This window comes from Podarcis bocagei (assembly GCF_964188305.1).
Source record: "Podarcis bocagei genome assembly, chromosome: 2".
NCBI classification, from domain to species: Eukaryota; Metazoa; Chordata; class Lepidosauria; order Squamata; family Lacertidae; genus Podarcis; species Podarcis bocagei.
In genome coordinates, this window is record NC_138126.1 from 17,351,097 (window position 1) to 17,365,020 (window position 13,924).

Sequence of the window (13,924 nt, forward strand, 5' to 3'; positions counted from 1 at the left end):
GACCATGTGGAGAAGGAGAGAGGAAAGGTTTTCTGAGAGGGCTTGCGCTGCAAAGTGGGAGGCCTGAGAGAGAGAGAGAGAGGAAGTTGCAGGCTGCCCTTCAGCAAAAGGAAGTTGGGGGCTGAAACACAGTCCAGGTGGGGGTTGGTTCTCGGGCGCCGCGTTGGCGACCTTTGCCGCCGTAGGTCTTCGGCTGCTTGCCGTTTTGAGTTGCACGCCTGACAGTTCACACCTTTTGTGTCTCGCTGGTGCGGCTAGAGGTTGTCAGCGTGGTTCCCATGGGTGCAGTGGCACCCTCTGCTCCCCCCCCATCCGCTTCCTTGGCCACAAACCGGGGCCGCCTTTTCCTCCCTTGAAAAGGACACGCAGCTGGCAGATTAAGTTGGAAGAGCGATGCCCTTTCCCACGCCTTCTTTCAGCTCTGTGTGCTTTTTGTGTGTGGCTCAGGTTAGGTGTAAACAAAAATTTGCCCTTTTCCCTTATGGGGTATCCAGGAGCCCATACAGAGTCCTTACATAGGTTCCCTATTGGTAGGAGAAAATAACAGAGGCCAACCAGAGAATATTGAGAAGCAAAGCAGCTAGTAAGCCTGATCTTTATTGTCAGGGAACTGACATCGGAACTAGAGGCGGAGGGAAGGCTCTCAAATGATGCTGGAGAAGGGCCCAGCAGGGAGAGAGGCAGCTCCGCAGATGGGGAAGCAAATCAGCGCAACACCAGGGATATAGAGGGGCTGATGGGGGAATCGGCGAGAGGGCTCCAGGACTCTTCACCGGACACCAGTGGGGAGAGCACGGGTCCTCCGCTACCCACGCCCACCCTGCGCAGAAGACTTCCGCGCAGAGAGAGTAGGAGGAGACTGGGTGTCAAACAACTTTTATGTTGGAAAAGATTTAAGAAACGCCCACTGACGGATTCTGCTAGCGACTGAGGCAGCCACAAAGTGAAGGGCTGCCAAGACTGAAAGGTTTAGCAAGGCAACAAAGCCTGGAGAGGCGGCAACTTAAGCACGAGTAACCCATACACATTACATTTATTGATCTGTTGCAACAGGGTCCTCAACTCACCACACAAAGGAGGGAGGAATAACCCAGAACAATGGCGCGCAAGGCCTTATAAAGACTTTTGAAACTGCCACCCTGTAGATCAAGACCACCCCTCAGATACATCATACCTACATCACAGAAAAGGCGGTCTAAAACAGAAATTTGAATGTTGTTTTTCTCCTGTCCTTGTTTATCTCCTGTCTGGCAGGTTACTTGATTGGATTGCCTGGGGAGCCTGGCCAGTCTTTTGTGATGATAAATACTTAGTTCCTGGGCCAGATCACAGGCTCACACCCTATTCATATCTTAAATGTGCCCTTAAGACAGGATTTGTGTGGAAAGAGACAATGGGGAGGTTTCCCACTTTGACCTTGTAGAGAAAACATTTGCTCAGTTTAGGAATCAAAATGGTTCCAGGTTGGTCTTCCTGTGCTGATCTATGTATGTGCTTGGTTGGTATGCTTATGAACATTACCGTATATCTAAGACCTCAAAATTCCTATCACACGGGCCTGACTTTTCCCCCAGATCCCTCAGGGAAAGGCAAGGTGTGCACAGGGAATCTCTTCGCCCTTCTGTCTCTCGGGAAGGGGGCTGATGTGTTGGACAGGGAGGGAAGCGGCCAGATAGAGTGGTTAAAGCAAAGAGCCTAGGGCTTGCCGATCAGAAGGTCGGCGGTTCGAATCCCCATGACGGGGTGAGCTCCCGTTGCTCGGTCCCTGCTCCTGCCAACCTAGCAGTTTGAAAGCACGTCAAAAGTGCAAGTAGATAAATAGGTACTGCTCTGGCGGGAAGGTAAACGGCGTTTCCGTGCGCTGCTCTGGTTCGCCAGAAGCGGCTTAGTAATGCTGGCCACATGACCCGGAAGCTGTACGCCGGCTCCCTCGGCCAATAAAGCGAGATGAGCGCTGCAACCCCAGAGTTGTCTGCGACTGGACCTAATGGCCAGGGGCCCCTTTACCTTTCTAATGAGACATTATTGTGAAATGTTTTTAATTATTTGATTTTACTTTGGTTGCAAATTGCACTGGCTCTCCCTCCCTTTTAGTGGGAAGCAATATTTAAAATTTAATAAACGTAGTGTAGTCAACACCATCAACTCCAGTCAACATGAAAAGAAACTTTAAAAAAGATTATGAATCTTTGAGGCTGCAGTCACTGGAGGCTTTCCTGAACGGTTGAGAAGCCCCAGTGCGTGCTGTTCACCAGACCTCTGCATCCTCTCAAGCGTAGCTCACCAGCCCTGTGTTTGGGGCCTACCAAGTGATTTGAAGAGAGGGGAAGAAACAGGGAGAAATTCAAATTACCTAATTAGCAGTCCCCAAAGCAACAGAAAACTCAAATGGGGCTCTCTTTGAAGTTCACACTTCCCCAAATTTTGTGATGCGCTTCTCCTACCAAATAACATGCACAAAATTCCAAACTAGTTACAGGTAGGTAGCTGTGTTGGCCTGCCGTGGTCGAAACAAAATAAAAAAAATTCCTTCCAGTAGCACCTTAGAGACCAACTAAGTTAGTTAGCTCATACAAATAACTCACTTAGTTGGTCTCTAAGGTGCTACTGGAAAAAATTCCAAACATCAAGCATTCAGAAAATGTGTGTTAAAATGCATATATTTGTGGGGAAATGCGTTCTATTAGGGACGGCTAGCTTGAGCTATGGTTTTCCCAGTAGTGATGTATGGAAATGAGAGCTGGACCATAAAGAAGGCTGATCGCCGAATAATTGATGCCTTTGAATTCTGGTGCTGGAGGAGACTCTTGAGAGTCCCATGGACTGCAAGAAGATCTGAAGGAAATCAGCCCTGAGTGCTCACTGGAAGGACAGATCGTGAAGCTGAGGCTCCAATACTTTGGCCACCTCATGAGAAGAGAAGACTCCCTGGAAAAGACCCTGATGTTGGGAAAGATGGAGGGCACAAGGAGAAGGGGACGACAGAGGACGAGATGGTTGGACAGTGTTCTCGAAGCTACCAGCATGAGTTTGACCAAACTGCGGGAGGCAGTGGAAGACAGGAGTGCCTGGCGTGCTCTGCTCCATGGGGTCACGAAGAGTCGGACACGACTAAATGACTAAACAACAACAGCTTGAGGCAAAACTGCTTTCAAAAGACTGCCTATTAGGAGATGCGTAGATTAAAATGCTGACTTGCAGACTCATCAGGAAATGAGAAATGAACTGAAAATGAGAAATGAGCAGCATGAAAATGAGAAGCAAAATTTACGTTCCTGGGGTTGCGACCATGTTTGGCAGGTCATCTGCAGGACTTGATCTCCTTCCGCAGGGCCTGTAAGACAGAGCTATTCCGCCTGGCCTTCAATTTGAACTAGCCTGATCCTCTATTCCCTTTTCCCTTTCCTCTTCTATGAAGAAACCCTTTCTGGGACCCCACATTTAAATTCTTCCCTGGTCTCCTTGCTGGCCCTAGTAGGACCAACGTGGCCAGTTAGCCTTGGTGATCATTTGATGTCTACTGACTGGGTACCCCGCCCCCAAATGACCCCTGAATTTTTGAATTTTATTGATATGGATGCTGCATTTTATGTTGTATTCTATGTTGTTTTTAAGTTGCATTTTAATCAATGTTTTATATTTGCTGTTAGCTGCCCTGAGCCCGGTTTTTAAACCGGGAAGGGCGGGGTATAAATAAAAATTTATTATTATTAGCTGTGATTTTCAAAAAGTTGGTTGGTCTTCAATAAGAGCTGTATTTCCCAACATGGAGATGCGGTTCTGGGGAAATCAACAACAACTCTACCTGCTAAACTGAAAGTAGCAGCCTTAGTAATAACCCTCACAGTCAGGAAAAGTGAATTTCATCCTATTTTAACCACAGCCTGCATCAGGTTTACTACTGTTGAAATAAACAGACCTGTCTTAACCATGTTCATTAATTTTTGTGGGTCTTCTCTGAGTAAAACTTAGTTGAATACTACCCAATCTTTTCAGAATAACCCCCAAGCCTTAGGAGAGAAAACCAACCACATTAAATACATGATAATTTTCTGCAATGGTACCCAAAAGCCCCCTCCTGCTTGACTGAGATTTCCCCAGTCTGCCAATTTCAAGGTGTGCTGTTGCTGACCTGAACAGTGCAGCTTCTTTATGTAAAGTATATTCTGGTGAATCATTAAACATGGAAAAGCCTCTTAATGTTTGGTCTGGTTGAATTACAGGTTGTCTCATCACAAGAAGAAGAAGAAGAAGAGTTTGGATTTGATATCCCGCCTTTCACTCCCCTTCAGGAGTCTCAAAGTGGCTCACATTCTCCTTTCCCTTCCTCCCCCACAACAAACACTCTGTGAGGTGAGTGGGGCTGAGAGGCTTCAAAGAAGTGTGACTGGCCCAAGGTCACCCAGCAGCTGCATGTGGAGGAGCGGAGACACGAACCCGGTTCCCCAGATTACGTGACTACCGCTCTTAACCACTACACCACACTGGTTTTGCATGAAGTCAGGGCGGTGTAGCGGAGAAGGGCTTATCCACACTTATTTTCCTCCGCTCTTTCCAGGCATGGCCCATAATTTAAAGCTCCATGTCCAAGTGCCTCGGCCTTTTCTCTGGCGCTCTCCTCACGGAAACCCGTTCTTTAAAGATCCCGAAAACCCATTCCTTAAAGCTCAGTTTGAGCAAACGTCAATCCACGGAAAACCCGAACTGACATTTGCTCTGATTCAGCTTTAAAGAGCGGGTTTTTGTGGGGAAAGATTGCCTGGAAAGAGTGGAACAAAAGGTAAGGGGTGCATAAGCCCCTAAAGTAAAGGCAGATTGTGGCCGTGGGAGCAAAAAAGGTGAGACTCTGAGAGGGAAAAAATGGTGGTTTAAAACAATGGCAGAAGTTTGAATAAAGCAGTGATGGAGGGGAACTGAGAGGAAAAACCACGGTTTTAAACAACAACAGAGATTTAAGAAAACTACTACAGTGGTACCTCGAGTTAAGAACTTAATTCGTTCCGGAGGTCCGTTCTTAACCTGAAACTGTTCTTAACCTGAAGCACCACTTTAGCTAATGGGGCCTCCCACTGCCATGCGATTTCTGTTCTCATCCTGAAGCAAAGTTCTTAACCCGAGGTAATATTTCTGGGTTAGCGGAGTCTGTAACCTGAAGCATCTGTAACCCGAGATACCAATGTACAGTCAAATCTCGGATCCCAAATGCCTCAGTTTTGGAACATTTCAGTTCCCGAACGCCGAAAACCCGAAAATAAATGCTCTGATTTTTTAACACTTTTTGAAAACTGAACATCCAACGCTGCTTCTGCTTGAGTACAGGAAGCTCCTGTGGCCAATTGGAAGCCACGTCTTGGTTGTCGAACATTTTGGAAGCTGAACGGATTATGTTTGACAACCAAGGTTTGACTGTACTAACAGCCACGATCCTGCCCTTTCATTGTTCCTCCCTTCTTGCTATACTCAAAACGTCTCTCTCTTCCTTTCCTTAGCTGCCTTGTGTGAAGGAGATGATGGACGCAGAGCCCTTAAATACCCCACAGTATCTCCATGCAATGCATTTTACTCCCGGCGCTTTGTATTGCCTTCAACATGAAGTTCCAGATTCAATGTAGTCGTTTAGAACAGGTATTTTATTTGTTAAGTTGTGGGTGAACATATCGGACGACACAGCGATTCTTCAAACAGCTCCAGTCTATTCAGAGGCCAGAACAGAACTGACTGAAGGGCTCAGTCAGCCTGCTTATATAGAGCTCCAGTACAACGTTACTGTAGCAACTTTCTAAAACTATCCAATCACTGAACGTCACTTTCGATCCTTCATTTGCATAACTATCTACAGTATCCCCCTGCTGGCCCAGGGTAAGAACTTCAGTACATAACATTATTAACAAGCAAACACCTGTATATGTACAACACCCACCAGCCGAACTTAACCTTCTCTAAGCTGACCTGCTTGCTTGAGTCTGTTTGTCTCAAAGGCACAGTAGCGTTTATGATTGTGGTGTGTGTGTGTGTGTGTGTTGCAGAATGGGAGGTGGGCGAGGATGGAAACGGGGAATGTGTGTGTGTGTGCAAGGGAGAGTTGCAAAAAACAGGGCGGAAAGGTGGGAGGGAGGGAAAAACGAGACGAAGGTGAAAATGGGGGTACCAAGGGGGTTGCGAAAAGGGGGGAGTAGGGGGCCTGGGAGTGTTGTCCGTTTTTCTAGGCTGCTGCAGGATGCGTCTGTCTGCAGTCGACAGTTAAAGCATCTGTGTTTCCGTTTTCATCACCGATCAGAACCTCTGCATAAGGAGTGCAGCAATTGGACCTAAAAAGGAGGACAAAGTTATAATTGTGTCAAGAACATATTACAGAATAAAACATTAGTTTGCAGCAGGGGCATGTGGTTACTTTTATGATGACTTCTTTTGGTTTATTTATTTTTTACTGAACACTTTGTTCTTTCACTGGATTTCCATGTGAACCAGTCTCAAGATATTCTTACTCTTCTGCAGAACCAATTGGACACCCTCCCTTCTCTCCCTCCCCTCTCTCTAGTCTTGGGTGGGAGGTAGTGAACTGCGGGGGGGGGGGAGGGAGTTTGAGCCACCATTCTGTCCTCTGCCTGGACCACCTCCATTTGGGGGGTGGGTTGGACCCTTGCTTTTCAATCTACATCTGCACAGCTGCATTTAGCTTTGAAAGCACCTCCTCCCCCCAAAAAACATCTTCAGTTTATATGGGTTGGGAGGAAAATTTGTGATTGTGGGAGGAATGTGATAGCAGTATACACTCTGCGACTGGAAGTGAATTGATAGAAGAAGAGGAGTTTGGATTTGATATCCCGCTTTATCACTACCCGAAGGAGTCTCAAAGCGGCTAATATTCTCCTTTCCCTTCCTCCCCCACAACAAACACTCTGTGAGGTGAGTGGGGCTGAGAGACTTCAGGGAAGTGTGACTGGCCCAAGGTCACCCAGCAGCTGCATGTGGAGGAGCGGAGACGCGAACCCGGTTCCCCAGATTACGAGTCCACCGCTCTTAACCACTACACCACAGTGGCTCTCTCTATGTTAACTAGCATGGGGGGAAATAAGAGGTTGGAGCCCTGGAAACAACTGGAGGGAGAAAATCTCTCCCCTCTCCCAATGAGCTTTGTGGATAACAGGACAATACTCAATACAGTGGTACTTCGGGTTACAAACACTTCGGGTTATAGACTCCGCTGATCCAGAAGTAGTACCTCAGGTTAAGAACTTTGCTTCAGGATGAGAACAGACATCGCGCGGCGGCAGCGGGAGGCCCCATTAGCTAAAGTGGTACCTCAGGTTAAGAACAGTTTCAGGTTAAGAACGGACCTCTGGAATGAATTAAGTTCGTAACCAGAGGTACCTCTGTATGTATCATTGCTGTTCAGTTTCCCCAAATTAAGCTCAAGAGGGCGCTCTTGGACAGCTAGAGATCTGTTGCACTTCCTAGACATCTGACAACCTAAGAAAAAAACTGTATGTGGATTGCCTTCAGTGCTGATTCTGTTGTATTCACATATGATGGAAATAATGGCCAGTAGTTGTTCCTGTCATGGGCTGAACCTCTAGTAGCTTCCCATGAGAACAAACTGAGGCTGCTGGTTTGTTGTTTGCATCCGTCTGTCTTGGGAGACAACGGAAGAGTGTGCCTTCAGGGGTAAAGTCCATTATTATTATTATTATTATTATTATTATTATTATTATTATTACCCATTCATTGCTTTTTACAAAATACCCCAAAGCAACTTAGAAAATGGTAAAATGCAGAACAAATTCCCCAAATGCTTAAAATTCTGCAACACAGAATAAACTCTGAGAATGATAAAAGTGAGAAAGAATTGATGGAATGAAGGCTCAGCCACTCTTCTGTTTCTCCGCAGAAAACCTGACTGATGTTTGTTCCGATTCAGCAGTAAACAGCAGGTTTTCCTGGGGAAAGTGGGGGGACGAGAGAACAACCTCTCAAACTCGTGCCTAGAAATCATGGGGCGAGTGTTAAGCGTGGATGAGCCTTGAGTCTCTCTCCACTAAAAAGCAAACACCGAATGAGGCCAGTTTCACACCACATCATGCTTAAATTGAGATCCAAAAGCCTGTTTGTACCTGGCACCTAAAGGCTGGCAGTGCTGGAGCCAGGTGACTTCTTCAGGGGAGGGCATTCCATTACCAGGGAGTCCACACTTAAAAGGCCCTGCCTTTTAAGACACTAGTGCGTAATTGGTTAAGGAGACCACCTGATTATGGTCTGGAGTGCCGGGGCCTCACATCCAGTTGTCTTCTGTCCCTGTTCCTCACCATCAGCTCTGGTCTCAAGGACCCTGCTTTAGGTGTGTGCTCTCTGACACTACATAAGCAGAAGAGATTTTTCACATAAAACATTCTGCAAGTGGCTTATTTGGTCCCCCCCTTCCCCTATTGCTGTGGGTTAAACCACAGAGCCTAGGACTTGCCGATCAGAAGGTTGGTGGTTCGAATCCCCATGAAGGGGTGAGCTCCTGTTGCTCGGTCCCTGCTCCTGCCAACCTAGCAGTTTGAAAGCACGTCAAAGTGCAAGTAGATAAATAGGTACCAAACATGCGGGAAGGTAAACGGCGTTTCCGTGCGCTGCTCTGGTTTGTCAGAAGCGGCTTAGTCATGCTGGCCACATGACCCGGAAGCTGTACGCCGGCTCCCTCGGCCAATAAAGCGAGATGAGCACCTCAACCCCAGAGTTGGCCACGACTGGACTTAATGGTCAGGGGTCCCTTTACCTTTACCTTTATCCTCAGGGAACAGGAATGGGGCCTCCTCCTTCAATGCAAATATGTAAAGGCTCAATAATCTAACATCAAAGTGAATCAGGATGGGAAATGTTGTATTAACAGGTCATCAGGAGGAGCCCCATGTACATACATACCGATAGTGACAAATGACCTCCTTGCTGCCACCAGCCCCCTGTGGGTTGCAAGATAGTTGAGATCCCTCTGGTGTGGCACGGACAGTGACATCACTTTGAGCATCCTTAGCAGCAAAGCTCATGTACCAAAGGCGCTGAGAGCAGGTAGGTCTGTGCTGAATGCTGCCTGCACAAGGCATGTTAAAGTCTAGGAGGACGTGGAATGGTGAGATCTGGTCTGTTTCCTGTTTGGGTAGAGAACATGTTGGTTGGTAAATACCAAAGAGTATCCACCAGTAAGGGACGCAGGTGGCGCTGTGGGTTAAACCACAGAGCCTAGGGCTTGCCAATCAGAAGGTCAGCGGTTCAAATCCCTGTGACAGGGTGAGCTCCCATTGCTTGGTCCCTGCTCCTGCCAACCTAGCAGTTCGAAAGCACGTCAAAGTGCAAGTAGATAAATAGGTACCGCTCCGGCAGGAAGGTAAACGGCGTTTCCGTGCGCTGCTCCGGTTCGCCAGAAGCGGCTTAGTCATGCTGGCCAACATGACCCGGAAGCTGTACGCCGGCTCCCTCGGCCAGTAAAGCGAGATGAGCGCCGCAACCCCAGTTGGCCACGACTGGACCTAATGGTCAGGGGTCCCTTTACCTTTATCCACCAGTAAATGCCACCATCAACTAGGGCAGGTGCTTAATTTTATCCAGCATGGTATTTTCCAGATATTTTAGACTGCAGCTCCCATAACTCCTCACTTTTGGCCATGCTGGCTGTGGTGATGGGAATTGTAGCCCACATCATCAGAAGGGCTACCCTGAGCTAGAGACTCAGTCCGTTTTCGTCAGTTTCACATGCTGTTCATTCATCAATCTGCCAAGCCCAATTTCCACACGAAGGGTTTTCCAAACAACAATGGAAATTTGTACTGAAATACATAGGTGTTCATCTATATTTTATCTCCATGCATTCATTTCTAAACATACCTCATCGCCAAATATACATTAAATACTTTTCTGAGCCAAGAATTGTGTGATAGAGTTCAGATAAACTAGCACCATGAACGGGGCCTGGTAGAGAATGAACAGATAACGTTAAGAAGAGGAAGAGTTTCGATTTGATATCCCACTTTATCACTACCCTAAGGAGTCTCAAAGCGGCTAACATTCTCCTTTCCCTTCCTCCCCCACAACAAACACTCTGTGAGGTGAGTGGGGCTGAGAGACTTCAGAGAAGTGTGACTAGCCACAGCTGCACATGGAGGAGCGGGGACGTGAACCCGGTTCACCAGATTACGAGTCTACTGCTCTTAACCACTACACTACACTGATGACACAGTGATTAATGGAGTGTTTCTTCAGTTGGGATTCAGTATATGGATATTAGCAGTGGCCATGAAAAATCAACGTGGAGTAAAAACTCACCAGGGCAGTTTCAGGAACAACCATGATGGGCAGTTTCAAGTAGTTTTGAGCTGCCGAGCTTTGAGCTGTGAACGTTGCAGTGCTGAAAGAACATCCAATGATTATGAACTGTTTATATTGGGGGGGGGGGTATAAATGAGAAGGGACAGTCTAGCATCTATACTTTGTTGCCCTCAGCAATCCAGTTTAGCTGTGCTGCACCATCGTATCCTACTAGTATGTCATCTGGATCCACCAGTTCCTAATTCTTCGCTCAGAAAACATTGGAGTCTTGGTACCATCTTCCTCTGCTCCCCCTTCTTAGGGCTGTGAATGTGCACTGTCTGAAACCTTCAAGAGCTTTAATGTAGACTAGTGGCTCCCAGAACATTTCTGTACATTTACCACTTTAAAATTGTGATGATGTTGGTGGACCACTTAATGATTTTTCTGCCTCCTGTAGCAATTTTTTATATTGCAATACAATAAAATACAATGTTAGAAGGAAAAGGAGCATTAAGAACACAATTAGAAATCAATATGTATATTTAATGTGGACATTCCACGGAACAGATGAATGAAGCAACTTGTGATCCACAGGCCAGTTTGGGAACCCCTGGTGTAGACAGTATTCATCTAGATAAGGGTTGGCAAACCTTTTCTGGCTGGTGGGCCTTATCTCCTTATCTCCCCACCCTGGTGGGCCAAATTGGACAGGTGGGTGGGGTCTCCCCCCTATCACTTGATGTAATTGTGCTGTTCAGGTGATGCTGTGCTTTGAAGCACCGATTGTTGGGACTTCAAAGTGCAGTGCAGGGCTGTTTGAAAGCCCTTTTGCAAACAGCCCCATGCTGCTGGTTTTCAGAGGTTCAAAATGATGTGCAGCCCTGCACTGATTGTTGTACCTGTGGTTTTCAGAGGTTCAGAGAACAGCACTGGGACAGACTATCAATAAAAAAAAGGGGGGGGGGGGAATCCACTGCAGCCACTGCTAAAATAGAGATTTCCCTCCTCCCTATCAACAGCAGTTACCTCCTGGAGCAAGACATATTCATAAAAACTTGCCCCCTCAAAGCAAGCTCAACAACTTTTGTGTCCGAATTTTCATTTTGATATAAGGCAGCTTATAATCAGTACCAAGTGATTATACCTACCCAGAGAACCCTCAGAACCTGACACCTCCTCTCTCTCCTCAATCCAGATGTACACTCCAATCATCTCTCAGACCACTCAAGACTTTCATTCCTACCATTTGGGCAATGCCATCCTACCTGGAGGTAAAGCTGTCACTCCCTAAAGCTGCTGTGAAGGTTGCGTTGAGTAGGACGCTCTCTCCTGGGTTTAGGAATTTTTTGGGTGGTGTAAAGCTGCTCAGGAGACCCTGGTCATCCCAGACTTCAAAAGAGAATGAAGCCGCTTGCCCACTGTTCACCACCATGACAGAGACCTCCAGGCTCTCACCAGGCAACATTGCATCTGGAGAAATAGGAAGACATGCTCGTAATTGTTAAGTATAATGGTGTAATTGACATTGAAATGGAAAATGCCTGTATGTGTATAGCTGAAGGTTTAACTGGAAAATCCCATTGGGCAATATTGAAGCTAAGAAGAGCTCTCTGAGAGCCTAGATGGGTTAACAATTAACTGTTGATGTTCTCTGTTAGCTCTCACTTGGTGTTTAATTTTAGGTCATGTGAGAGAGGTATTCAGTTGCAAATCGCCACTTTGGGGAGTTGGCCATTGAGTTTTTCTCTGGAAGCCACAGAGAACAAAAGATGTGGTCTCCCGAAGAGAAAACAGCTCCAGGCTAATGGAGTCTGTGTGGTGCGAGACAGACTTCTGGTTTTAGGTCTGTTTGGAATTATTTCATTTTTTTAAGAAGGTGGAACCTATGCTGGACGTGCACATGATATTATACAACTAATCTGAATGTATCGTTATTTGTTATTTTGTTTGTTTTGAAGCAAGTTCTGTCTATTAAAGCTTCTGAATCTTATTTATGGGTCTGGACCATTTTTATTCAAAGAGGAGTCAGTTTTTATGCATCCTACTGCTTCAAAGCTGTGCAATATTAATACCTGCAATAGTAATGTAGGCAGCTATCAGCGTTTGGGTGTTGGTTGCGGCAAGGAAACACCACCGCCGGTAGTAGCTGCTGCGAGGAAGCACATGGGGTGTGTGCATGTTGCAGATTGCTTTGGATCTATTCTGCTATATTATAGGTCCTGTGATGCTTCTCCAGCGTTACCACATTCTATCTGCTGCTGGCTTGTTCCATCGCAATGGGAAAGGGGGAGAGAACCACACTCACTCTCTTGGTCTGGCAGGGGCACAATCTGCACGGACTCTGTGCTGATGGGATAGCTGGTGACTCGTGAAAAGGGAAGGTTCCCTGGAGACAGGCCTTCCACAGTCAGCAGGGTAGTCTAAAAGATAATGGAGAAAGAACAATTGCTATTGATCTTTTACAGCACAGCTGTGGAATCTGTGGCCTTCCAGAAGTTCTTGGACTACATCTCGCCTCACCCTTGACTTTGGAGCCATGTTGGCTGGGGCTGATGGGAGTCGTAGTCCGGTAGCATCTGGAGGGTTCTCCCATTCCTGCTTTTCTCTGATGTTGATGATGATGATGAATTCAATTTATATACCGCCCTTTGTCAAAAGATCCCAGGGTGGCGTGCAACATTAGAGAACCCATTTTTATAGAACGGAAATGGTTTATTGAATATTTGCAAACAAATTGTAAACAGATAAGAACATTGGCAAAATAATAACCTGTGGTTTTATAAGAGTATGCATTTTGAGGAGATGAATAAATGAACAAATTAAGTTGGATATGCAGAAAATATAAAAAAATAGATTTAAGGAACCACAGAAAGAGGGGGAAGGAAGTCAAGTTTTGGAATGTTAAAATGGCTGAACAATTATTGAAATGTATAAACCTGAAAACCATAAGCAAAATATTTTAAAAAGAACCCATTTTATGGAGCATCAAGAATAAGACATAATAACAGACAGCATAATTATAACATATTTATAATAACAACCATCTCCTCAGCTTTAACAGGGCATAGATTGTTTAATGGCTAAAGGCCTGTGTAAAGAAGAATGTTTTTGCCTGGTGCCTGAAGATGTATGTAATGAAGGTGCCAGGCAAGGCTCTCTGGGGAGAGCATTCAACAGGCAGGGGGCCACCACAGAAAAGGCCGGTTGTCATGTTGCCATAGTCTGAACCTGCTGCGGCCTGGGAACTTCTGAAGTGAGCAAGTGTCAGGAGCAAGGAGGAGGAGGAGCAACTGCTTCCCCTTGGCCCCCACTCCCTCTCAGTAACGGAACAGATTGGGGTCCAGGAAGGGGTGGCCTAATACATTTTGCTTCTTGAGGCAAAGGGCAAGACGGTGACTCCCTCCATATAGAAAAGCCCAACAGATGGGCAGGTAAAACTTACTTCAACACGGGCCACAGAACAGTGTCCTGCACTGCCCCTGAGGGTAGCAGGCTAGTTCATGTATTTATCCGTCTGTTACATTTCTGTCCTGCCCTTACTTCCAAAGAAGCCCAGAGCAGGAAATGGCAGAAAATAAATAAGAAAAAGCAAACCAATCACCTATCCTATTTTACCCTCACATCATCCCTGTGAGGTAAA

General features: G+C 46.3%; 1 protein-coding gene across 1 annotated transcript in view; it reads right to left on the reverse strand.

The window, feature by feature from the left end:
- Positions 1-5,612: 5,612 nt before the first annotated feature.
- Positions 5,613-13,924, reverse strand: part of LOC308580388 (von Willebrand factor A domain-containing protein 7-like) — a 35,389-nt gene continuing 27,077 nt past the window's right edge. Inside the window, exons 13-17 of the mRNA XM_081181915.1 lie at positions 12,590-12,704; positions 11,550-11,754; positions 10,300-10,381; positions 8,905-9,128; positions 5,613-6,308 (exon numbers count right to left, since the gene is read on the reverse strand). Coding sequence (XP_081038041.1) covers positions 6,203-6,308; positions 8,905-9,128; positions 10,300-10,381; positions 11,550-11,754; positions 12,590-12,704 — 732 coding nt within the window. The 3' untranslated portion in view covers positions 5,613-6,202. The remainder of the gene's footprint in view (positions 6,309-8,904; positions 9,129-10,299; positions 10,382-11,549; positions 11,755-12,589; positions 12,705-13,924) is intronic.